Raw genomic sequence first — 27,309 nt, 5'->3', positions numbered from 1 at the left:
TGAAGAGCTTCAATGAAAGGTTCTTCCTCACAATGAATGAAATCTGCTTTCCAGTATGATTCTTTGGTCAAAGGTCCAAACTTTTGGGAAGCCTTTTGAAAAACTCAATGAAGTCTCTTTCCTCTTCTAACTCCTGGAAAACTGCTATGTCAGTCCTGCCATGCGCAGATTTCTCTTCACCAGAGAATTACTCCGAATTGCACCGGACCCCTTACCATCCTGACACCCACCTCCACATGCCCTACAAATGAACATTCATCTGTAAGTGTGGTGCCCAGAACTAAAGGTAATACTCCAGATATGATCTAACGCAGAGCACATGGGAAAAGATAACTCCCTTCAACTTATGGTAGCATATTTCTGAACCAAACATCAGGACATAAGGTCTAATAAGCAAGAACTAAGGTCAACAGAATAGAACAGTCAAAATCAGGATGATTTCAACACTCTCAGTCATCTAGAACTACACTTTTAACAGCATTACCCAAGATGCCAACAGTTACTTCAGCACCTGGGTCACTGAGTAAGTGTGTGGTCTTCTAAGTGCCTCCTCCTCTTTTTATTTTCTTTCAGCTCGGCTATCTGTGTGTCCCCACCTCGGCAAGGACTACAGATGAGTGACCAGCCGTATCTGCATCACGTGTGCGTGCACAGGGGCCATACACGGGCCAATGTCCTGCCTGTGCTACGGGTTTGCCACAGCTCCCTCCTCCCCTGTGCATACCCACAGGCACCTTCCTGCACCTGACGCTGGCAGCAACCAGTTCCAAATGATTTCCTGACTTCTTGATATGAGAGGATAACCTCTAATGCAGTACATTTATTCAACACCAGACAAAAATTGGCCAGTTTTTCTCTCAAAACCCCCCACCTGCCCTGACTGACATCAGAAACTTTTGGCTAAATTATTGGGTTAAACTGCTATATAACTAGACTAAAAAGTTTGAAAATTTAAGCATGGCACATGTAAAGTGATTAAATATTCATCTAATAAAATATAATGAGGGATCTACCCAATATTCTTTAAAATAGTAGTAGCAAAGAACCTCAAAGACCTTTTCTCTGAGAGTAAATTATGTAGTTCATTAATGCTAGGCATTTAGTGCATTAATTCCCTCTGAGCATCCAGACATTCTGAACCCCATCTTTCAAAGACTAGAGGAAAAGTTGGCCCTTTTTTTTTTTTTTACACAGATTATATGATAGGAACAAGATGTGAACTAATGATTATTTTGAGGACCCGCAGGTGCTTGGAAAAGGCTATTACAATTGATAGGCAAATCACACATCAATCTCTATTCTTAAAGCAAAGTTCCCAAAGGACTAAAAAAAAAAAACGAAACAAAGCACAGATGGACTATTTCATTTTTCTCTGAGTTATAAAGTTGCATTTCCTTACAAATAATTCTCATTTGCAAACTTCATGGACTTCAGAATTAAGCTGTCCACTTGGTTCTACTGTAACATCATGAACATCTAAAAGCCATTCCCTGGCTACTAAAATCATGTCTGTATCCCAAACCTGAAACCTGGAAAAAAAAAAAAAGTGGGAGGGTGGGGGGAGGAACCTCAGGGAACCTGGTGATTCTGTTCAACACTGAGGTGGCATTTTCCCCAAACTCTTGAGTTGATGATTCTAGAACACCTTTGGAGAATCCAGAGGACCACCATTCCCTAATACCCCAATGACATAACCCCTCTCCTTTTCTTGGGGAGTACAAAACCAAATGGTAATCATTAATCCTAACTACCCTTTAAATTACAATCATCACCCCCAAGAGTCATCACACTGTGACTCTCTAGTATTAGGCACCGAATATCATATCCCCAGGGAGCTGAACTTCAGCTATCTTCCAAACCGTTTACCTCCTCCTTATATACCACTCATCCCAGCTGAGTATGGAACACATAATAGTCATTATTGTTTATTCAAGTGAACTGAAGTTAATCATTAGTTTTTAGAAGATTATTTTTTTACTGTGGTAAAATACACATAAAATTCACCATTTTAGTCATTTTTAAGTATGCCACTGAGTGGCATTAAATATATTCATACTGCTGTGCAACCATCACCACCATCCACCTCCAGAATGTTTTCATTTTCCCAAACTGAAACTCTGTCCTCATTAAACACAAACTCCCCGCCCCCCTCCCCCTTCGCCTAACAACCACCGTCCTACTTTCCTTCTCTATGAATCTGACTCCTCACATAAATGGAGTCATACGCTATTTGTCCTTTTGTGACTAGCACATTTCACTTGGCAAATGTCTTCAAGGTTCGTCTGTGATGTAGCGTGTGTCAGAACTCTGTCCCCTTTTTTAAGGCTGAATAATATTCCATTAGGCACATACATATTTTGTTTATCTGTTCTTCCAGTGATGGACATTTGGGTTGTTTCCACCTGCTGGCTATTGTGAAGAATGCTGCTATGAACATGGGTGTGCAAATAATAGTTTGAGTCTCCGCTTTCAATTCTTTGGGGCACATACAGGTGAAGTGGACTTGCTGGATCATATGGTAATTCTATATTAAATTTCTAGTCCTTACAAGTTTTGATAAATCATCTACATGTTTGTCCCTCTCTACTATAGAAAAATAAAAGGTTTCCAAAAGGATGGTTCTGGCCCACAACAACAACAACAAAAATTCAAGTCTTGGTAACCACAGTCCAAGTGGTCCATGAGAGAAATGTTCATGAATAATGTAAATATTTGAAATAAAATTAAGTAAACAAAGAACATCCATCACCCAGCTCACTAAATTCAGCAAACTCAGGCACACACAGGGACGGCAGTCAATGATGCTGTAATCACCAGTGAGCATTTTGGAGACTCACAAGCCACATATTTGTGGTTCTCATTTCTCACTATGGGCCTTTAAAAATTACTTCAAGTCATCCAAGGATGGCTAATGTTAATAATAGTAATAACTACCACTTGTAGAACATTAAGCGTACTGTTTTACAAAGTGTTTTGCACATATATTATCGTTAACAGATCTTCTTCAGTCTGCAACTCCTCTGTACTGCCCAGAAAATGTGTTTCTCCAGTGACGAAACTAAAACCCCGTGTGCCTACCTGTGCGGGCAGGTGAGGGCCCCTGGACGCCCAGCCCTCGGGTAGGCAGTCACCTCGCTCCGTTTTAACCTGAGCTTCAATTCAGAGCAAAGAGGGGCGGGGAGGGTTGGGGGTGGGAGGCCGCTCCGTGGAGTTATCTGACAAGTTACTGAGAGATTAAACAAAAGCACCCATTTTCTATTAAATGTGAAGGATGTCTCCATCACTAATTGATCCAACTTACAGAGAGGGGACTCAAGTAAAATTTCCACGGAGGGAAGTGGTCAAATAGCTGAGGTCAAAACCTCCAGACTACAATTGTGGCCAAGGGCTTTTATTTCCCTTGTAATTTTCTTTAAGAATAAATGTTAAACCTAAAACATACCCCCTTTTGGAGGCGATCCTGGCAGCTGAAATGAGTAGGAAGAAAAAGCACCCAGTACTCCTGAATCAGCAGCCACTCAAACTATGCGCCATTGTCTTGAGGCGGTCACATGATAACCCGGCCTGGCAAGAACATGTCAGCCATCACCTGGAGCCCGGTTACTTCCAGTCCACTAAGGCCACAATTACGAGTGTGCGTTAACCTTTCCAGCTCACACGTGTCATCGGGGGCCAGCGCGGCAGCCCCGTGGACAGCCCTCTCCCTGCGGCCAGGCCCCTCTCCAGAGCAGCGCGGTGGGGGGGACATGGCTCTGATTGGGACACTGTGCCATCTGGTGAGGGGAGAGGGCTGGGCAGGAACACCACTGCTGTCCCTTCTGAGCAGAGTCAACTCTACCTCTCCCAGTACTCGCTGCCTCATAGTTTAAATTAATTACAGCTGAAAATACAGGGTTGCCATCTGGTTTGAAAAAGCAAGGATAAGGGAATAAAATGAAAGGGTTTTTGGTACTAACCTCACTTTAATCATTGCCAAAGAGCATGAAGACAGCCCAGCGTCCTCCCACAAGAAAGCCTTGGGCCTCACAAACTTGGCAAGCAGGCCCAGGCACAAAAGTGGGTAGGCAGAACGCCTGTCAGAATAAGAGTCCCCGTCGGCGAGGAGAGCTGCAAGGTAAGGGGGCCTGCCCGCCCCCACGCTGCAAGCAAAGTTTCCTGCGGGTCCTGGGATAGAATGGTAACTCCTGGGAGGGTTTATTTACACACGTGTCTTGCCAAAATGTTACATGCATCATTACAGTTCCATTTTGTGCGCACATAGATCTGCTGTCAGAATTACAGCATGCGATTTCCTCTTTCTTTGTTTCTCTGTCTTCCATAACATAAGGCTTTTTTATAAAACTCTAAATAAGGCTAAACAAAACACAGGAGAGGAAGGTTGCTGGAGAAGGGAGCCAGCTCTGACAGAGCCACGCATGCAGCTCCACGGCACCCTCGCATCTGGCCCCTCACTGAAGGAATGTCAAAAATCCTCGTTTTTCCTCCACTGCAGCCCCAACTAGTCTCACTTGTCTTGTAGGAAGCAACTTCCTCTGCTTTCCTCCCACCAGCAGAATCCTGGATGAGAGGCTCTTTTCTATTAGGACTCAGGCTGCAGAGAACTGCGGGCTGTGGGCACCGGGAAGGCAAAGGGACCACCACAGTCCTTGCTTTGTCTTGACGGGCTTTCGGTGGGTGCAAAAACTGCCATGTCTGCAGCTTTCTCAGTCAACCGCACCCCAGCGTCAAGTGGCCCATCAAGGTAGGGCATCAAGCCAGATTTTCAACCCAATTTAAATCTCCTGCCCACCACCTGAGTTTCTTCCCCCGACCCAGGTGAGTTTTGCAAACAAAACCTGGATGTACCCGAATGGCTTTCAGAATGGGACTCCCCGCCGAGGCACAATGGTGTCGACTGGAATAAACTCTAATCAATAGGCTGTGGTCATTCATAAACCACAGATCAGAATGCTAACAGAGAAGGTAAAAGTGGATTATGAAGATAAGCATTTCTGTTTTGGGAAAAACACATCTTCAACCCAAAAATGATTCGAAAGTTGTCTTCCAAATCCTGCCCTGACAGAATCATTGTCTATAGCAACAGTGTCCATAACATTCAGAATCTCAGGAGTGTAACTTTCGAGTAAATGGTACATCTGTCAAACCACAGGAAACATCTGGTAAAATGGTTAAATAAAAACAGAATCTAAACTTTTGATTTCAGAGCTTACTTATGGTACCCAATAAGAGGCTATTAAAACAAATACCGAAAGCACTCTGGCCACGCACAGTGCTCAGAGATAGTGAAAAATGTCCTTGAGGGGAAGGGAAGGAAAAAGCAGACAAGTCAGGAAAGGCAGGCGATGACCGCTCCTCACAGGGCTCTGTCCTGCGCATCACCAGGTACAGCCAAGTCCCCTCCCCTAACCAGGACTGACTCCTTCCCTGCACACCCACATCCCCCATGCCACCAACAAAGAGGCACTTGGGAAATGCCGGATAAAATGAACTAATGAAGTAATACACAAACAACAGGCTTTTCTCCATCCCATAGCAAACATGTATTAAGTAGAGACAATTATCCTACCATCAAAACACAGCAGATGTGTTACAAGGTACTCACCAACACATTTCAGTCCCTCCTAGAACACGTTAGAAGATTCTTCCATTAAAGAAAAGATTGAATGATTCAACCACTTCCGAATTTTTTTTAAAAATCTGTATTTCAAAAAAACAGTAATGCTGAAAAGCAAATGGCAAACTAGGAAAACGGTTATTTTCCTAACACATCTGATGAAGGATCCTTGACATGAAGAGTTGTAACACAGTAAGAGAAAGAAGATGAATGCCCTACTTAAAAAAGAGAGAGAGAGTGAAAGATACAAAGTCAAAAAGAAGAAATCCAAATGGCCAATAAGCATGTAAAAAGATCATTCAAGTTCCCTAGGGGCAGAGATGGAAAAAAAGGCAAGTTACTCCAATGATTCCCCTACGAATCTTGCAAAAATCAAATACATGGTAACAGTCACTTTGTGATGATGCAGGGACACAGGCACATGCATACAATTAATAGTGGGAATGTAAATCAGAGGGCCTACCAGAGACCAAGCGGGCAGAAGCTGCCCTCAGACCCAGAAATCCCACTTCTAGAAAAATGGGAAATATGACATACGAACAAGGATGGATATACACACATCATCCCAGAAGTTTTGCAAATAACAGTGAAACACTGCAAACAACCCAAATAATACCTGCATTTGTCAACAAGTTCTTTTGGTGACAAGCAACATAAAACAAGGCTAGCTAGTTGAAGGAAAAAAAGGGGGGCATTTACTGGAAAGATACTGTGCTACACCTCTTGGAAATGAAAGAAGAGTCAAACAACCAATCCTGGAAAAGGACAAAAATGAGGCAGCCCCATGACCTCAGCAGCAGGAGGTAGAGGGAGCGCCATACTCCTATGAGCCGTGCACGGCTGCTGCCAAGGCCGGAGCGCGCCTGCCCTCTCCCAGCACCGCGGCAAGATGCTTGGCTGGGAGGCGCCATGGCCAACAGCTCCAGGTCTTAGCACTCAGTCCCCTCCCAGGTCCTACACATATACCCGAATCCAATCTCAGCACCATTGAAGAGTTACTGACATCAAGTGTTAAAAATTCTGAGACTGTTTTTATTAGACACCACACATGCTGCTGAAAATTAGACGACACGCCCCCCAACCCCCACCTCACCCCACCACCCCCCAAGGCACCAGTTTTCAGTCAAAAGACTTCACCTGAGCTTCAAATGAATTCTTTCTCAGTCAGAAATTGGGGATCTTATAGGAAAGCATCTACCGAGGTTTTGTTTGAGTTTTATAGGTTTGGGAAGAAAAGGAACAGAGAATATTCCATCTTTGCCAGGAATAAGTGAAGGTACTGTTGTTTTTTGTTTTGTTTTAAGTAAAACTGTTGGAATTACGGCTAGAAATAGAAATGAGCCTTTGGGGCATTAGTAATAAAAAATCTATGAAAAGGATGGGGCACTTGGGTGGCTCAGTCATTAGGCATCTGCCTTCGGCTCAGGTCATGATCCCAGGGCCCTGGGATCGAGTCCCACATCGGGCTCCCTCCTCGGGGGGAAGCCTGCTTCTCCCTCTCCCACTCCCGCTGCTTGTGTTCCCGCTCTCGCTATCTCTGTCTCTGTCAAATAAATAAATAAAATCTTTAAAAAAAAAAATCTATGAAAAGGTGAGTTAAGCTATCTTAGAGCAGGCATGAAAATTTTTATTTGTTCCATAAATCTCAGCTGTCTTGTGTTCCAGATCCTTTCCCTCCTCCTCACCATGACTTCTCTCTCTTTCCCTCGTCCCCAGATTGAGCTCTCACTTCCCACCACATAACAACCACAAACATAGCCTGAATACTGCCTTTATGTATCATGTACAATGCCACCCTTCCCAAGGTTCACAAACCAACTCCCTGCCAGGGGTCCCATTGGTATCCCAAGGGAGACCTCACAGGGTGCTGGCACTTGTCCCTGTCCAGGTCCCCTTTCCTTTAGCCACCAGAATGCCATCACCATCCACCCCCACAAAATGGGAAAAATCTATTCTAAATCAAATGCGAAGTATGTTGTGTAATTGAATCCCCAATTAAAGAGAAAACATCTATAAAGAACATTACTGAATGTGAATATATTAGTATATTAGATCATATCATTGTTAAAACATAGATACAAGGGAAAACAAATTTGGCAAAATATTAACAACTGGTGAAGCTAAGTGATGGGTACTCATTGAACTAGTTGTTCAATGTTTCTGTAGATCTGAACTTTTTCCAAAATAAAAAATTGGGGCAGGGGATGGTAGAGGGAGAGAAGGATGACAGGTCAGATTATCACCAAATTTGGGTGGTACGTCTAGAATGATCTAACCAAGTGTAGGCGAAGTGGGATGTCACATAGTCTTACAGAAGAGCTGACACAAGGATATGGGGAGGAACAGGGTGATGGAGAGGTCATGCCATACACATTAAGATGCTATGGACAATGAAAATGTTAGTTTCAAATATTAGCCCCAAAATGGAAATCGTGAGGCTGGTTGGACAATCCAAACTGACCACCCTGAATTGTCAAAGAGCTGCTTCCCACGCTGTGTAGCTTGTCTAAAGTTATAAAATAGCAGGAATTTAAATAAATTCTTTTAAATTTTAACCACAGTTAAGGAAGAGTTCAATGATCGACAGTCCAAGAAGGCCATCTACAGAAGTAAGTGGGAAAAGGGAGTTTGGGACAGATCACCAAAATCCCTGAGAGTCACCCTAAAGAACTTGGATTTTATCTTGTTGTCAAAAAGGAGCCAGAACCAACTCCCCCCCCGCCCCAGTAAACTTTGCCATGTCCTTCAAATAAGCTCTCAAGATTACCTGCTGACTACGGCACTGTGCAGCCATCAGCCTCTTTCCATGAGGTCTCCTTTCCCCAGCTTTATCCATGTTTCACCCTTAGCTCCTAGACAGTGCTGTTTCCATCAGTTGCTCTAACTTGCTCTAAAGCTAAACGCCTACCGCAAAATGATGCAGGATCGTTCAAAACCAACACACAGGGAACTAGGGCTGTTAGTGATGCCAGCCCGAAGCTCTATCACACACAAATAAAACAAACACAACGAACCTACTAGAATAGCCAATAAACACTTTGGCTTTGAGGAGTTTCTTTTCAGGCAGATGTGAAAAAACACCAAAAGCAGTAAATACTTGGGCACATATTTGTTTGCTTTTCCAGTAGGAACAGATCTACTCTTTGAGTTGATTTCCACCCGCCGAAGAAATGTGTGGCCATCCTTCTGAACTGTGAGGTGCGCCCAGCTGGAGTGAATTTCTCGTTTCTATATACCTTACATCATGTACACACTGGCATCAGAGCACGATGCATAAGAAGAAATATAAATAGAGCAGTGGGAAAAAAACACATTTCATTCATACAATGAACTCTGAAGGCTTATTACTCAGCATCAACATCAGGAAAAGATCATTTGATCCGAAACAAGCATCACAAGCAGGGCTAGTGATTCAGATTGTAAACTGTGCATTTGCCCAGGTATTAGGGGTTTGCGTTTTCCCGTCTTGGGGGAGCAAGGGACAGAAAGGGAAAGGAAGGCAGTGGAGGTAGTGATGGTGGGGTTCTCTCTGTTCCAGCATGCTCCCTGAACTAAACATCAAGGCTCCAAGGAAAGCACGGAAGCACACACAGTAAGTGGTGCCACACGGGGTTTATTACATAGCTGAAAGCAATTCTTAAAAATCTTTCCCAAAGGGAAGAGAGTTCTGACAGTACTCTCATAGTGACTTGTTTTTCAATCAAACACTTACTTAGCACCTACCAGGTGTTGGGCATGGTGCTGGGTGTTAGTGGGACAGACATGAGTAAGACTCAGCTCCTGCCCTGCAAAGACCTGCAGTCTGGGGAGAGGGACAGACAGATGGGCACACAATTACAGCAAAGTGTTATATTTTATACAAAGATGTGTTCATCTCAAAGCAGAAGGCATCACCATTTGCCAAGAGAAGGAGGTGAGAAAAGTGTATCAGGAAGGGGTGAAGGCACATGGGTTCACTTCAGCAAGTGGGAGCATATGGGCAGAAGCTCCTGCAGACAGAGGTCTATGTGGTGTCTCCTGGAGCTGACTGGGAGCCATGGAAGACTGGAGGAAGAGAGTAAGACTTCAAAAACCTTCTGAAGTGCCGAGACCAGTAAAGAAGGCACTGTCATGGAATGGAGGTCTAAACTATGGCCGGGGCCAGTACCGACATGGACGATATTTAGCAGGGCATGCCAATGGGTTCGATATGGGGGATAAAGTGGGAGGAGGGAGAAGGCGACTTCAAGGACGAGTGGAAAGACAGCTGCCCCATCATAAATATGGGGGACAGACTGGAAGAAGAAGAAAGGAGCTACTAAAATCAATTCCAGCAAAGCAGCACTGACCTGAGGAGCACACACAGTATCTCAAAGGCAGACGGCTCTACGGGTATGAAGGGTAGGACTTGGCTAGACATGAAGATTTGGGAATCCTCCACCTGGAGTGGTAATCCAAGCCATGAGTTGGCATGTGGCTTCCTCAGAAGTGTCTGTACAGTGACAAGGACAGAGCTCTGCAGAATGGCAATAATGCCAAGTCTTTGAAAGATCCTGAGTGGAGTGGACACAGAAGTAGGAGGGGAACCAAAGAAAGCAAGAAAGGGGCCATGGAAACCAAGGGGGAAGAGACTTACAAGGAAGAGGAAGTGTAATAAGATAAGGAATTGCAGGTTTCCTTCTAGATCTGGTGATGAGTAGGTCACCAGTGAATGAGGGAGATAAGTTTCATTAAAACTGTTGGCAGAGGGGCACCTGGGTGACTGAGTCGGTTAAGCGTCCGACTCTAGATTTCAGCTCAGGTCATGATCTCAGGGTCGTGAGACTGAGCCCCACATCAGGCTCAATGGAAAGTATGCTTCTCTCCTTCTCCCTCTGCCCCTCCCCCCGCTCAGGCTCGCTTGCTCACTTTCTCTCTAAAATAAATAAGTAAATCTTTTAAAATATATAAAATTGTTGGCAGAGATGACGACAGTACTGGACTGGGAAGTGGATATGGAAGTAGAGATAATATGTTCTCTAGAAAGAGCTCAGAGAGGGGGAGGGAGCTAAGGATGGAAGATGAGAGTCATAACGTCAAGTGAGGACAGGACCTCAGCCTTCCTCAACTTCTCTGGACTCACAGAAGTTCCCCAAGAGCCCCAGACACGGAAGATGGCACTCAGGAGTCCCCAGTCCGGGAACCACACAATCATTTCACTGCAACAGCTGCTACATCAGTACGGCAGCACCAGACTTTTGTGAATCGGAAAGGTTATAATAAAATTCTGAAACCAAACAAAATGCTCATTTTGTTAGGCAAGTGTGCTCCCCGGAATATTCCCGGCAGGTCTCATGAAAAAGGGATGAAGAGTCCATGGCTACTCACATGACCAGTCCTGGGCTAAACAGTGTTTCCATACATCGGACTTCTCAACGCCTGCTACGTGCTACCAAACGTGAGCAGACTGCACGACCCGGTTAGGTACTTCCCAAACTTAGGCCAGGGAACACTTTTTTCCTTAGAGCATCTGCAGGCAACAGTGTTCTGAGACAATCTACGGGCAATGGTGCCTTGAATCCATGAGGCGTGGGACTTCAGTGGCCACATGCAGCTGAGGAAATTACTCCTGATGAGTTAGAAAACCCCACAACCATTCCTTGATGGGTTCAGTGCCAGAGACAAATTTAGGGAAGCAAAGAGGTTTCAGTTCTCAGACTTGCTTCTACAGTGACCTGACCTAGTGAGAGCTGGTTTGTTTCCTCTACTTGACCTTCACCCAGTTTCTGGAGCTGGTTTCCATGTGGATCCATTAGTTGCGCTTCTTAGATTTCTTCAAGGAAGGGAAGGCAAGAGGAAGGATAATTTTGAGGAGAGCACAGTAGTGAAGTTGGTTTCCTTCTTTTTTTTTTTTTGAGATTTATTTATTTGAGAGAAAGAGTATGTGGTGTGGGGGGTGGGAGGGCAGAGGGAATCGCCGGCAGACTCCCCACTGAGCACAGAGGCTCGACTTCATGCACCTGAGATCATGACCTGAGCAGAAACCAAGAGTCCAACGCCCAACCAACTGAGCCACCCAGGCGCCCCATATCAGTTTCCTTCTATTCTGCAGTACATTTTGCCTCTGTCGGGGCTATGAAGGCTTGGATCGAGAATTCAGATCTCTTGTCTGGCAAGGTTTCTAGCTACTGCCAGACTCAGAACACTTCTGCAACATTAAGTTCTCTAATTATGCTTTGGAGACAATTTGTGAAGAAATTTCAAAATGGAGGCGGGGGTGGGGAGGGTTGGTTTACCCAGGGATTTAGCAAAGAAGATAGAGACCGGGCACTGGCACTTATCAAATAAAAACTACGCCAGACACACAACACTGGGCTTGTAATCCACCTCGCTATGTTCCAGGTGCATGTAGCCCAGGCAAATGATGGATTTACAAGCGAGATCCTAGAGGAAAATAAAAGAACCATCAGCACACAGGCAATGTTTCTTAGCATTCCTCTTCCTGGTCCTTGGTCCGATCTACTCAAGTGGCAGCACTTTCTACACTTGCAGGACAGACTGGCTTTGTATTCCAACAGTCATAAAGCCACCTCAAGATTAATCCTCAAACTATATGTAAAAATAGCTGCCATTGTGTTCCTGGGCAGAAGCCTTTTCAAGACAACAGCACTCCAAAAACAGCTTCAGAGCCCAGAGACCAGGGTAGTAGGGAGAAACAGCCAAATGCTGTGTTGTTTCGGTTCCTCAACTTTTGAACAAATGCTTCTTACTCTGTAAATAAAAACAGTCTTTTTCAATTTTAACGTGCCATTTTAAAAAGTGACTTTATACATGCTAATGGAAGTTTTCTGATATATCCCGAATGTTCTTTAATTCCTCTCTAGGAAAAAAGAAGTCCTCCATTTTCAAGGTTTTTGTCCCACTTTTATGTACTTGGCGACAAGGATAAGCCCCGCAGAGGTCCCCAGAGCAGACCCGACAAACAATGACAGTCCTGTGGATTCTGCTCCTTTGACTCCTGGCACTCCTGGCATTTCTTTACTCTGTGTGTTATTTGGCCAGAAAAATACCAGTAGCAGGATGCGTATCTCCCTTTCCAGCTTTCTGCAAAGACTCTTAAGGCAGAAGTGATGCCTGCTGGGAAAAGGCTGATGTCAGCTCTTAGGAGCACAGCTCCCTGCTCGGATAAGGAGGTCTTTGTTTTCGGCTGAACTGTGAAAATGAGAAAATGCCTCTAGCCTGACAAACAAGCAACCCACACAACACAGGTCAGGACTGTGACCTTTATTTAAAGGTACCACACTTCATTAGCAAACACTTGCATGGAACACACAGACTCGCCTTTAACGTCACAGGGGAGCAGAAGTCGCCACAGAAGAGCAGCGTCGCGTCCATCCCTGCGGAGGCCGGCCCGCACTGCCGATGGCCGTGTTGGGGCCACAGTCTCACACTAACCCCTCCATAGATTATACTTCCCAAACGCAAAACATTATTAAAGACCCAGGCTCCCTTCTCATTTACCCTTTTTTTTTTTTTTAAGTAAATACACATATTTGCTGTACATGGAGGGGAGAGATTTTTTAAAAATCCTAATTTAACATTATCTCAGTTTCTGAGTTAGTTATTTAGGATAACTAAAATTAAGACTATAAAATATCCTCCTGAATCCCCAAGAACACTTTTGGGGGTACCCAGAAGATTGTGTGTAGAAGTACAGAAAAATACAGAATTTCAAGGCTAAAATGTCCCAAGTTTGGATGATGCCCAGAAGGATGGGGGAGAGAAGAGAGAGCACATAGTTTGAGGGATTCTATTTCAAGAGCATCTGATTTATGAAATCTGGAAAGGAAAAAAAAAAATGTGTCTCTATATACTTAAACCAAATTTTAAACTGCTCCAGTGTGCATCTGTTAGAGTAAGGTTACTACTATCGGCCTGTGCCACTAACTTAAAATTGGGTTAGAACTTTTAAACAAGAATTAAAACAATTTTTTAAAAAAGATTTTTTTATTTATTTGAGAGAGAGCAGAGCGAGCGAGAGAGAACACAAGTGGGGGGGGCAGAGGGAGAAGCAGACTCCTCACTGAGCAGAGAGCCCGATGAGGGGCTCAATCCCAGGACCCCAAGATTATAACCGGAGCCAAAGGCAGACGCTTAACCAACTGAGCCACCCAGGTGCCCCCAAGAATTAAAACACTTTAAAGAGCACTTTCCTGGGCATAAACGAACAAACAGACAAACACACATGCCTGTTTGTTCCTGTAGGGCTCTTGCCTGCAGAGACACACCATTTCAAGCCTCTTCCAGGGAAGCTAAATGGCAGCTCTTCTTTAGCCATCTCTGAAGGGACCATCACTACTCTGGGAGGGTTTGCTTGAAGAGTGTTCTTATTACTGACAGCTCTTCATCACTTTATGCCCCCACCCTGGTTACTGCTAAAATGAAGTCTCCACCTCTCAGCTCCAAAGCTGAGCCAGTAGCGTTCTGAGAGTGCTTAAAAACTAAAAGGCGTTAAGGTCCTGTATCAAATGATTCATAGCGGCTGGATACCTATGCTATTAATGTAAACATAACGTGCTCGCCAAGAGCACTGGCTCTGGGATCAGGCAGGCTGGGTTTTGATTCCTGGCCCCGTGACCTACGAGCTAGCTGTGTGACCTTGACCAAGTACAGAACCTCTCTGTAAATGAGGGATAATCACAGTTGACCAAGTACAGAACCTCTCTGGGCTTCAGTTTTACCATCTGTAAATGAGGGCTAATCACAGTATGCACATCTCAGGGATGTGAGGATGGGATGAGATCATGCCCATGAGGTACTCAGCACAGTGCTTGGTACATAATAAAGAATCAATCATCACTGTTATTAATAAGCCCCGATGCAAAGGCTCTCGGGATTCTGTGGCTGCTGCAGATCCTGAGCTGTCACCATTCTCGGTGATGGAAGTGTGCCTCTCTCTAAGGCTTATGTGGACTGCAACATGCTCTGTCTATAAATACGTATTACTGTTTACCTTACAAAGCCCCAGTTGCCAGTAGGGTCAAGGTACCAAAATAACCCCAACTCTTCAATTTCCTCTGGGTCTAGTTTTAATGTGAAATGAGGATTGCCCTCTTCACTTTCATGGAGTTTGTGGAATAGTCCCTTGGTAAAGCATGTCCATATGTATCCAAACCAAAGATACTAAAGAGATACAAGAAGGGCGCCTGGGTGGCTCAGTCGTTAGGCGTCTGCCTTCGGCTCAGGTCATGATCCCGGGGTCCAGGGATCGAGGCCCACATCGGGCTCCCTGCTCGGCGGGAAGCCTGCTCTCTCCCTCTCTCCCACTCCCACTCCCACTGCTTGTGTTCCTGCTCTCGCTCTCTGTCTCTGTCAAATAAATTAATAAAAAATCTTAAAAAATAAATAAATAAAGAGATACAAGAAACACAGAGTCACCAAAGGGAGTGTGATGCTGCTGCCAAGCATCTTGGCACCACAAACTACAGATAGTCCAGAACATTTGAGGTGCCCTTTATACAATCAAAATACAAACAAAATCCAGAGGAAAACCCCGTTCCCATTTTAGCCAGTAAGCAGTAAGTTGTTTTGTTTTTTAATGAGTTTCCTTAATTTCAGCACTTAATTTCAAAGGCCGCCTCTAACCTTTCTGTCAAGCAGAAAGAATGACTGTTTTTGAGTTTGTCTGTTTCTCCCTCTTTTCTATTCATGCTTATGGAGGGAAGAGTGAAACAACTAGGGCCAAAGGGGTGTGGGGGCGTGGCACGGGGGGAAGGAGTAAGAATAGGAAGTGGAGGGGAGGAGAAAGCAAAGACCAAAGAAGGAGGAAAAGGAGGAGCAGAGGAAACAGAGGAGCCCAGAAGCTGCATATGCACTCAAGGAGAAAGCAGAATTGGCTACACTGGGCTTGAGAAAAGACTTCAAAAGAATGGCCACAGAAGCAAAGACAACAGCACTGGACACATTTCACACCAGGACAGGATTTCAAAGGAGCGCCACCCGTGAGGAGAGGCACTGTTTTCTTTCACTAGCCCTTCCCCATTCAGTGGGGATTGCTAACTCGGTCCGCGGCAAACTCAGCTGGTTAGAGCACAAGCCTAGTGACCATGGCTTTGATCCCAGTGTGAGCTTATGGGTTTTGCCCCATCTCAGGCCAGGGTCAGCTACTTTGCAACTGTATAGCACTGATCAGAAGAGGACGCCTCCCCCAGAGGGAAGAGGGGCACAGTCTCTTGAAAGTGGGTCTAATTCAATTCAACATAGAAATTATTTAGTCCCTACCATGTACTGGACATTGAATTGGTGAAGTGTCATAAATATATGATACCCATATTTAAGACGCATGGGATCCTGCCTTGAGCAAAATACAGCTCTGGCAAATGATCTTTGGTTTTGGTGTCACACACAACAGGACTAATCCCAGCTGCACTGCTTTGGACACATGATCCTCTCGGAGCCTCAATTTCTGCTTCTATAAGTAACAGAGCTCTTACACACACACACACACACACACACACACGTCTTAAAGGGTCACATTTATTGTGAGGGTCAAGTAAGACAGTATCTTTAAAGTGTCTAGCATAGGATGAGCATACAGTTAGAGCACTCAATAAACGTTCCCTCCCTTTCAGAGGTGACTGACTCAGCAGTTCAATGGCAAACCTTCAACACACACAAACCCTACACATACCTTCACACACAAAGTTGAAAACAGCTTCATTTCCAAAAGTCATCTTAGACTGTACTCTTCAGCACAGAACTCTCAGCCAAGCAGCCCAAACTAGGTCACAAAACCAGTATGAATTTAGCCTGTTGTTTTGCTCCATCAATTGTCTGCCTTCAAGAGTTTTTACAGTACTGCAAATACACGAGATATTACACATGCACAAGTTTATCTACTGCAGCATTATCAGGATTGTAAAATGCTGGAAATTACCTAAATGTCCAGACAGAGGGGATTGGTTAACTGAACTCTGGCACATGCATGCCGTGGAACACTATGCAGTTGGAAACAAGGAGGAGGAAGTGGCATGAAGAGATTTCTACGGTATATGGTTGAATGAAAACCCCAGAACTCAAATGAACATATAAAGGGTGTTAAGAAAAAGACAGGAAATTGAGAAACCATTCATGTATCTGCTTACTTTGACAAAAAGAAACACAAGAAGGATCACAGCCTACCAGAGGAAGGAGCAAAAGGAAAGAAGGACAGAGGGGAGGGAGTAACACTCCTCACTCTTCCAAGTACTTTTTAATATAGTCTTGACTTTTAGAAGCATGTTAATGTTTTATATATTCAAAAAATAAAGTGAAATCAACAAAGATGGAAAAAAATCTACCGCTGAATGCAAAGATACATGAATGAACCCAACTATACATTCTTGTTAACACAACACTGAAGTGGGGACAGGGGAAGTAGCGGACTACAAAGTTACCAGTACTTTGTTATACACTCAGCATGGAACAAAAAAAGAACTGCCAGCAAATCTTGAGCTCTTTCTGGTAGGTTTGTTTTTCAAAGTGGTATGGGCACAGCAATTCCAGAAGTATTTTATATGAACTATAGGAGTGAATGATAAAGTAAATGTACTGCTGGGAAGCAGGGAGATGCAAATATGGAGTGGGGGATGGTGAGGAAGAATTCTGTGGAATTGGGTTAGAACTGGAGTATTAACATGAACTCATGATTTCTTAGCAAAGAGTGCTGTTCAACAGAACTTTCTGTGATGGTAGAAATATTCTGTGTCTGTGCTGTACAGTACGGTAGCCTCTAGCCACGTGTGGCTGCTGAGCTTGAAATGTGTCTGCTGAGTATGAAATGTGGCTAGTACAACAGAAGAACTGGTCTATGATATTAGACAACTCAAATCTAAAGGCAATGACACCATAAAAATACTTAGCACCCAGATTTTGGCTTCTAAATCCTATTCGCCACTAAAAGGAACAAGGGTCCCCTGGAGAAATGGTTAATTCCATGGCTGGCACAGGTAGGTTACAAGAGGAGGATTATGTTTGCCAGAAAGTAAGAAGTGCTTTAAGAAAAAAAAGGCACATAACAAGGACACAGGAACCAGCTGAAAGTGCTCTTATTCACCAAATTAGGGACAGCTATAAAATAGCAATCCATGAGTCCATATGGGTCATGGACAGAGGAAAAGAGAGCTCTTCCTTAGCAGATCACACCTGAATACCAGCGTCGTAGAAAAAAATTACTTATTGACATTTCCAGGAGAGGAATCCCAACGCCCACACCTCCATACCTTACTTAATCCACTTTCTTTCTCAGAGACATGGTATCTTTCCATTTCTAAATAAAACATTCATGCTCTTAACACTTTTCTTAAGAAACAAACAAAAAAATACTTCTCTGAGTCACCATTTCAACAAGAAAGTTAATGAAGAGTTCAAAGGACCCATGCTATACAGGGTTGGAATAAGAGTCCAGGAATTCTCAATTTCCAAGTTCTGGAGAAATCACTAAGGACACCTCTCTTCTTTGTCCTCCTCCTCCCTGAATTAAGTCAGATGAAATTTAGTCATTGTCTGTAGCTTCCTACTCTGGCTCAAGGAGAGACACTCAATCTCTCCTCCTCTCTATTGGAAAGTATCTCAATATGATGATTATAATGAAACGCAGCCAAGGCTTGCATCTTTGAAACTCTCTTACTAGCTGTCAAAACTGTTTTTCAACAACACTTCATGCCCAGAATTATTGTGATTTCTTCAGTGATTAAATAAACAAAACACATTTTCACTACACAACATGAACATGTAACTAAGAAGATAAAAGGCAAAAAATCATTTTGTAATTTCCTTAAAGAGACAAATATACTAGAAACATCAATTTGTAATTTATTATTAAAAAATTCTTAGACATATCAAATAAAAAGGAGGGAACACCCTATAGCTCAAAGAGGAAACATTCTCTCAAATCCAACAATACTAAGTACCCTACAACATGAAGAAGAGATGTAGCATTTTTCCAATTTGCCTATAAAATCTGTAATTCCACTCTTAGAAGATACAAATAGAAACACTTACTGTTATTGAAACAAATAATTATCAAAGGAGAACAGTGACAGCAGAATGAACAGACCACATGCTGATCACCTAGAGGTCCAGGCTATGTGGCCTGGGGGTGGGGGTGGGGGTGCTGCTCTTTCTGTTTGCCTAAAACTCTGTGTGATGACATCAGTTGTGAGATGTACATGAAATCTAGCAATTCTATTTCTATTATTTACACTTCAAATTATTTATAGTCCTCTGTACTTCAAGGTCATATTTGCAACGACCCAAGGAGTTACAAAATCATTTTCTGGTTTGTTTGGGTTTTTTTTAAGAATTTATTTATTTATTTGACAGAGAGAGAGAGCACAACCAGGGGGAACAGCAGACAGAGGAAGAGGGAGAAGCAGACTCCCTGCTGAGTAGAGAGCCTGACGTGGGGCTCGATCCCAGGACCCTGGGATCATAACCTGAGCCAAAGGCAGATGTTTAACCAACTGAGCCACCCAGGCGCCCCTCATTTTCTAACACTGAAATAATAATATCAATGATGACTTTGGCTGAGTGCTTACCATCTATATGCCAGGCACTGTACCAGGCATTTACAATCATCCTATGAGGAAATAACTATGATTACTTCCACTGAAAAATAAAGAAGCTGAAATTTGAGCCCAGACTTTCTGAGTGAAATTCACACACACTTGGGCATTAAACCATGATAGTATTTTTATTCTTTATCCTTGTTATCAATACCAGATTCAGGGACTTAGCAATAATAAAACAGCTACTACCATCAACTGAGTATCAATCATACTGCACCAAACTCCCTGCATATGCTGATTCTTGTGCTCATGACAGGCCTCCCATGAGCTATTATCATTGGCATTTTACAAAGAAGGATAGTGGGCCCAGGTACATTAAATAACTATCCAAGTAAGTGGCAGAATTGCAATTTAAACCAAGGCATGTCTGCTCACAAAATATACTGTTTCAGGGCTACCTCCCCTTTCCTTCCTCCAAAAAAAAAAAAAAAAGACCAAATGTCTCCTATGTGGGTTTCTGGAAAGAGGATGGCAGCAGAGGAGAAGAAGAAATTCCTAGTAACAAGAGAATGAACAAACAGTTGAGCGCCCAGAATCTAAATGACGAGCCTCTCCCTATTTGGGAGAGCTCATTGTTTTGCAGTGCCTTGTTGCTGGATTCCTGATTGTAGCAAATTCCAGGGCTCCAGACTGCAGGCTCAGCCTCTGACTAACACTACAGTGATTTATTTGAGGATAAATACCTCTGTCAGTATGTCTTATGACTGCACACAACAGTCCAAGCGGGCTGGAATGCGCGGAATGCTCAGGACTGCGGGCGCTGAGGCAGCACAGCGCTGCGGGCGTTACCGGCGGCCTCTCGCCGCTCAAGGTCTTGGCCAACGAGAAAACAGCAACTCGGAGCAGTCACGTTCCTGCCAGAATCAGCAGCATCCTCAGAAATCAGAACTGGGGAAGCCAAGCACTGTGAATAATTACAACACATCAATTCATGCCTGGGGAGGGGGAAAAGAGAGTAGGCTCTTGGAACCTGGATCTACAAAGCTACACCTCCTAATCATCAGGCTACCTCACCGCCCCCGACAAGCTCCCCGACCCCGACAGTACCAACTGGCTGCACGGTTGCCAGAGCAGACCCTCCGGGCAGCCGACTGGCTGTCTCCAAGCGCCGAGAACATGGGAAAAGGCATTCCACTCCCTTTGCGGGGCATGCATGTTCAGAAGAGAGTGCAAAGGGGAAGGCGGAACAAGGCGCACAGAAGCAAGCTACTTTCTCAATGTAAACGTGGGAACGCTGTACGGATTCAGAAAACTTTCGTGTCAACCCCTCTGTTTCACAAATAAGGAAACTGAGGCCCAGAGAGTGGGAGAAACTCATGTCATGATCGTAGAGAATGCTGGTGGCAGATGGAGGACCTGCCCCAAGCCTGGTTCTGAACAGCTACAACAGGCTCACATACCAGAAGTGATGAGCAGCACCTTATCATAAACACAAAAAGCCATCTTTCCCACTTTAGGAAGGTCTCAAGTTTATACCATGAATATACAAGGTGAGAATTAATTCAATTGCTTCCCCACCCCACCCCCCACCCCCCACCCCCCCGGCACCCTTTCTGCAGTTTTGCTTTCCACAATCAACTGTGGCCTGGAAGCGGAGGATCCTCCTTGTAGTCAACAGTAGCTGAATGCTACATACCAATGCCTAGGTCATTCACCTCACTGCATCACGTAGACATTTTATTATCTCACATCACCACAAGAAGAAGGGTGAGTCCAGTACCACAGATATTCTGAGAGAAAACCACACTCACATAACTATCATGACAGTATTATTACAATTGTTCTATTTTATTATTAGTTATTGTTGTTAATCTCTTACCGTGCCTAATTTATAAATTAAACTTTCTCATAAGTATCTATGTCTAGGAAAACACACAGTGTATATAGGGTTTTGTACTATCTGTGCATCAGGCATCTACTGGGAGTCTTGGAACATACACCCCTCGGATAAGGGGGAGGAGAGAGGCTACTGTACTTTTTTTTTTAAGATTTTATTTCTTTATTTTGAGAGAGAGTGAGAGAGAGCAAGCATGAGAGGGGGGCAGAGGCAGAGGGAAAGGGAGAAGCAGGCTCCCCGCGGAGCAGGGAGCCCAATGCGGCACTCGATCCCAGGACCCTGGGATCATGACCTGAGCCGAAGGCAGACACTTAACCGACTGAGCCACTTCTAAATGTGTACAACTCTAGACTCCTGAGCAAAACATTTTACATACGTCTGTTCAGGCGTTAACCTTTCCTTCCATTTCCTGGCCCATAAGACATTCACCAAAGACTGATGCTCCTAACAACCACTGGTGATACAGGCAAGAAAAGGCAGTCTTCAGACAACCACCCCCCAGAAGCTGGAAGAGAAAGCTAACATCCGTGGGGAACGAACACACACACACACACACACACACCACCCCCCACCCCACCCCAAGTTGGAAGGGAAGAAGAGGTCATCTCTCAAGTTATCAAAAACGGTTAATGCCCCGCCTGGCAGGAGAGCCCTGTTCATCCTTTCACTTCATTGCTAGCACAAATTGCAGAAGAACATGGCCCCTGCACGGAGCACATGGAAGCCAACACCAAAACGCCCTCACTTCAGAAAGAGGAAACTCACAGATGGGGGTTGAAGATGCGACTCATCTTAGAAGCATGGTCATTTTCACAGTCCAGGTCATCGTCCCCTTGCTCCACGCTGAACTTCCTCTTGCTGGGACTGATGGGCGGGGGGCCTGTGCGGTGACTGCTGAGGGCAGATGCCACAGGGAGGGTCTGCATCCTGGGTTCTCCCCTGAGAGCAGCTTCACCTACGCAGAGAGAGATGATGTCACCAAGGAGGCGAAACTCCCCCACCTCAGTGCCCCGCTTCCCCGCCCACCCCTTGCAAAACTACTCCCAGTGGAAAGTTTTGGCCAACAGGACGGGCTGCCTGCCCTTCTCAGAACATGGCCTGAGCGCGAGGTGAGCTGCCAAGCACAAGACATTTTACACAAACGTGGGTTTCTACACAATAACTCACTCCCCTCCCCCAGCTTTATTGAGATGTAACTGACACACGGCACTGTGCAAAGTTAAGGTGCACAAGGGGTTGATTTGATACATTTATATATTGCTAACACCTCCATCAGGACACATAATTCCCATGTCTTCAATAACTCTTTAGGGTAGAGTTTAAAATCAAAAGTTGCAGTAAAGTAACAGAGGGGTAAAAGTACTGACCACAAACCATCTCAAAAGTTAATTTAAAACAATAAAGGGCTTTTGATGGGTGGGTATTCGACTCTACCTATAAGAGAATGACCTAACACAGGCTTCGTTAGAACATGACTAGAAACTCACTTTTCCTGCCTGTTACATTTTTATTACAATTTTGGTATGTTATTTTTTCTTAAAGAATGAGGAAAATTTATGGGTTAATAATTCACATATTTGCCCAAAATGTTAAAAGAAATGAAAACATTGTTTAATGAAAAATAAACATTTCATTCTTACAGCACACTAAAAATGGCACATTAAATATATTTTTTACTATTATCAGCACAAAGTTTCTGCATATAATTTGTCATGAGCTTGATACACAGGTGCAGTTCTCAAACACTTTCAAAGTTAAACACTCAAATTAGAATCTGCATTGTGATCTGATTGAACATCTTGGGAGTTTTTCATTCCTGTAATTAAAAAGACTTTGTACTAGGCGATAACTTTGTGCTTCATTATTAATTAAAATAAGCATAACCCTTTATCATAATAAAAGTTTTACACCTTCTAAAATTTATAAACAAGAGTAATATATATTTTAAGAGAAAATTTCTAGTTTTCTAAGTCATATGTGGGGGTTACCTAAATTTTTCACAAATAATAACCCTTTTGTCATGCTATTATTCATTCACACTGGCCTCTAAGGCATGGCCAATTCTGTCTCCACTTGGTCACAATTTGAGAGAAATATTAGGATAAAGTCAACTTCATCTGAGACCTTGTACCTTAGAAAGGAAATCTTTGTTTGCCACCACTAATTTTCATATCATCACAGATGTGTGGACAGTTTTAACAGTCGTTTGCTTCATACACATATGACAAATATGATTTTGTTAGGGAAAGGAGTGAGGGCAAAGCCTCCTGAGTGTTTACCAGGAAAAATAAAACTTTTGCCAATTTAGTCAGCAAGATATAAACTAGCAAATATACAGTGACCCCCTAATACACCTCCAGGCAGGATTTCTTTTAGAGATTTTGGCCCCAAAGCCAACTGGAACTTTCCATTTTAAATGAAATACCTAAAAACAGGCCATATGGTGGCCTGCCACACTCAGACATTCAGTAGGACTTTGGTTGTCCTCTACGTCCTATTTATGAATTTTTGGTTTAAAAAAGCAAGCAAACAGGGGTGCCTGGGTGGCACCATCAGTTAAGTGTTTGACTCTTGATTTGGGCTCGGGTCATGATCTCAGGGTCATGGGATCAAGCCCCATGTCGGGCTCCACGCTCAGCGCCAAGTCTGCTTAAGACTCTCTTTCCCTCTGCCCATTCCTCCTCAAATAAATAATCTTTTTTTTTTTTAAAGCGAGCAAATAAAAAGCCATGCTAATATTTGTATTGTGATAAATCAGAAAATATTCTTTCCAAATATGCTCTCCTCTCTTATACCCTCCACCTCCACAGAAAGGGGAGAGGGCATTTCCAATGTAAAACATCAGTAGCCCAGCTAACTTTTGGAGGAACCCTGATGATACCCCAGGAACTCGGCAATTGCAAATCAAGCCTCATCAACATGGCACAGAGCCACGATGCCCTCTGACCTGTGTTTCTCCACATCCTTGGCAGGTTCCGCGGAGATGAGGAGTACTTGGGCTCTGTCTGGACCCCTGGGCTTTGGGAACCATTTTATCAGATGCCAGACATGTAGCAACAGCAGTTGCCATGGAAACCTGCCACTACAGCAACAAATTCAAATCACACCAAAAAAAGAAGAGCCACCCACCCATTACAACACTAGCATACACTGCTCAGCGAAAAGCAAAACTCTTGGAGTTAGAACAACGTTCCCACTGCACTCCCCAATTTCCATCTTAATATAAGCTCGTTTGTGCTTGTTTGCAGTTTAAGTTCACCAAATGGAGCACTGCTTATCTTTAAGACCAAATCGCTGGTGTCTGACAGAGAAAGAAGAAAGTGCACAGAAATCCTTTGGAAACACTGGGATTTCTAACCTGATAGGTAAAAGACCCACAGGGGAACCACAGGTGGTTCTTCTTCCCTAGAGGCTGTGACAAAACTGTACCAAACCCCCTAGAGCATGTTGTTAGTGCTGGAAGGGGTCCTGTACACCTGGATTCCCTCTTTGGACAGAGAAAACTGAGCCCCTAGACATGGAGGGCCCTGCTCAGGTTCACACAGTTAGTGGGTTTACTGTAAGCAAGAACCCATGCCCTCTGCCTATCAGAGTGACATCCCCTTGTAAACACTGTGCAAGGCCCACACATGGCTCAGAGCAAAGGAACTAGGGGTAGAAGGGAAGAAATTCACAGTTACAGTGTAGAAACAGGTCTTTTCAGTTACGTCCCCTCATTCATTTCAGGGCCTCCACTCAAGGACCCTCATGCAACACCTTGTATTATAAAGTGGGATTTGCTCTTATTATGGTCTAAGTGGCAAAGGAAGGTTAAAGTTATTTTAGAAAAACTGAAGAGAACACAGACTGGGAATCAAGACACTGGCAGGACCCTGGCACTGCATTTGGGCCAGCTGAATCCTGGCACACACTTCCCCTCTCAGGCCTGCCTACAACAAGGGGCTGGACTAGCCAACACCTAACACTTCCTTCAGCCGTCAGGGTTAGTAACCCAACTCTGTGATCCACAACCCTGTACTCGATCAAGTACCAACCAGCCAACATTTACTAAGCAATTATTACTCGTGTAACACTGAATGAAGGCAGCAAAATGCAAAGGTGTCATATGCTCAAAAAACCAGAAAGTGAACCCATGGTCATATAAACTTGGAAACCATGAGATTGAACAGTTTCCACAGGAGTTTCTTCACCACAGTCCTTCTTGTCCTCTAAAGCACTTGTCCATTTCCAAGCCAGAAACTCAGCGGTGCTGCTTTTAGTCACCCCATCATCCTACAGATCTCTGTAAACTCCGTCTTCCACAGCAGCATTCTGGCCATGTCAACCCACCAGTACCCCAAACAGCCAAGGGCTTGCCAGTCACTGATGAAATAACCTCCAGGCTGCTTCTGCATTCATACCCAACAAGTGGTCTCATGGCCTTCCCAGCCTTTGTTCCTAGTATCCCCCTTTGTAAGCTCTCAGAGTGTCAGCCCTAGAAGTTAAACCAGACTGGACATCACTGCACAGAGATCTCACCATCTAACCCCAAGGCCTTTCCTCAGTTTCTTCCTCCGATCTTTTATATTTAAATCCTATGCATCCAGCAAAGGCCACTTAAAATGCATCCTCCTTCACGTTGCCTTCCTTGAATCCTCAATCTAAATGTCATCACTTCTTCTGAATACCCATAGAAATTTATCCCTATGATACTTCCCTTCCTACTTGGTTCTGTGCTCCTTGAAGCAGGGGACATTTAATTCATTTTATATACTCGAGAATGCAAAGCACAGTATCTTCCACACAGGAGATGGATGGTAAACACTACGTGAATGACTCAATGAGGCAGGGCAATGGGGCGCCCAAATTAGAGAGTTATAGGATATGTTAAAGATCAAAGATGCCATAAAATAAGGAATCTCAAAAGATCTATTTAAGAATATATAAATAACTCTCAAAACTCAACAATAAAAAGAACTTGATTTAAAAATAGGAAAAGAGATAGGCAAACGGCCAATAAGCACATTTGAAAGATGTCTGACATCATTAGCGATCAGGAAAACATAAATCAAAACCACAATGAGATACCACTTTACACACACTAGTGGGGCTATAATCAAAAGACAGAAAGTGACAAGTGTTGACAAGAATGTGGGGAAGTTGGAACCCTCGTGCATTGCTGGTGTAAATGCAAAATGGTGCAGCTGCCATGGAAAACAATTCTGGGCAGTTCCTCCAATGGTTAAACACAGAGTTACCACATGAGCCGGCAATTCCACACTGAGGCATATAACAAGGAGAAATTAAAACACATATTCACATAAAAACTTATATGAATATTCATAGCAGCATTATTCATAATAGCCAAAAACCGAAATGCCCAGCAACTGATGAATGGGTACAGAAAACATGCAATCTATCCATATGATGGAACATTATTCAGCCATAAAAAGCAAGGAAGTACTGATTCATGGATGAACCTAGAAAACAGTATGCGAAGTGAAGGAAGCCAGACACAAAGGGCCACATACTGTCTGATTCCACTGACATGAAATGTCCAGAATAGGCAAATGTGAAGAGACAAAAAAGTAGATTAGTGATTGCTGCTGAGGGGTGGAAGGAGAAGCAATGGGAAGTGACTGCCAGTGAATGCAGGGTTTCTTTCAGAGGTGATGAAAATGTCCTAACATAGATTGTGGTAAAGGTTGCCCAACTCTGTGAATATACTAAAAACCACTGGATTGTATACGTTACACGGGTGAATTACGTTGGTGTGTGAATCTCTCAAAAAAGTTGTTACCCTCACCCATAAAAAATAAAAATACACTTATAAGTTGATGAAAAAAACTCCAGTACTATTAGTACCTTTCCTACCTCAGGTTTTTTACACTGAACTGTTACATAAGAACAAGCATCTATTCATTCTTCCCCTAGAATGAAAATAAACCTTTTGTTATGATAGCTACAGCCCTCTACAATGTTAAAGTCAGATAATAATATTAAAAAAAAAAGTTAAGTTAAGAAAAGGCAAAGCAGAGAAGGAACCGCTTGAGGTTATGGAGGAACCTGGATTCATCAGAGTTCTATTAAGCTCCAGCTCAGCTTGTAATCAGACTGTGTGTGAGCGCCTGCTGCATGCTGAAGGCTTTGTGCAGGGCCGTCGGAGAAACAAGTGATGAAATTTATACAGACCCAGACCACAAGCAGGGGAGGAAAGAATACACACCAAAAGGAATTTACCTTGAGGTGTAAAAGACTTTTTGCTCTTGAACTAATGTGTATTCTAAATTTCATAACGGTTTGGTAATTGAAAA

At 43.7% G+C, this 27,309-nt stretch overlaps 1 protein-coding gene across 8 annotated transcripts in view; it reads right to left on the bottom strand.

The window, feature by feature from the left end:
• VGLL4 (vestigial like family member 4) overlaps window positions 1-27,309 on the bottom strand; it is a 191,242-nt gene that overhangs the window by 18,713 nt on the left and 145,220 nt on the right. For all 8 annotated transcript variants that reach the window (XM_034997774.1, XM_034997775.1, XM_034997777.1 and 5 more), the window contains one exon: window positions 21,782-21,971. In XM_034997774.1, the coding sequence (XP_034853665.1) occupies window positions 21,782-21,971 (190 nt within the window). The remainder of the gene's footprint in view (window positions 1-21,781; window positions 21,972-27,309) is intronic.

Source organism: Mirounga leonina, unplaced genomic scaffold, assembly GCF_011800145.1.
Source record: "Mirounga leonina isolate KUSES-001 unplaced genomic scaffold, KU_Mleo_1.0 Mir_94, whole genome shotgun sequence".
Taxonomy (NCBI): Eukaryota; Metazoa; Chordata; class Mammalia; order Carnivora; family Phocidae; genus Mirounga; species Mirounga leonina.
The sequence above is the reverse complement of the archived record's forward strand: the minus strand, read 5'-3'. Positions and strand labels throughout refer to the sequence as shown.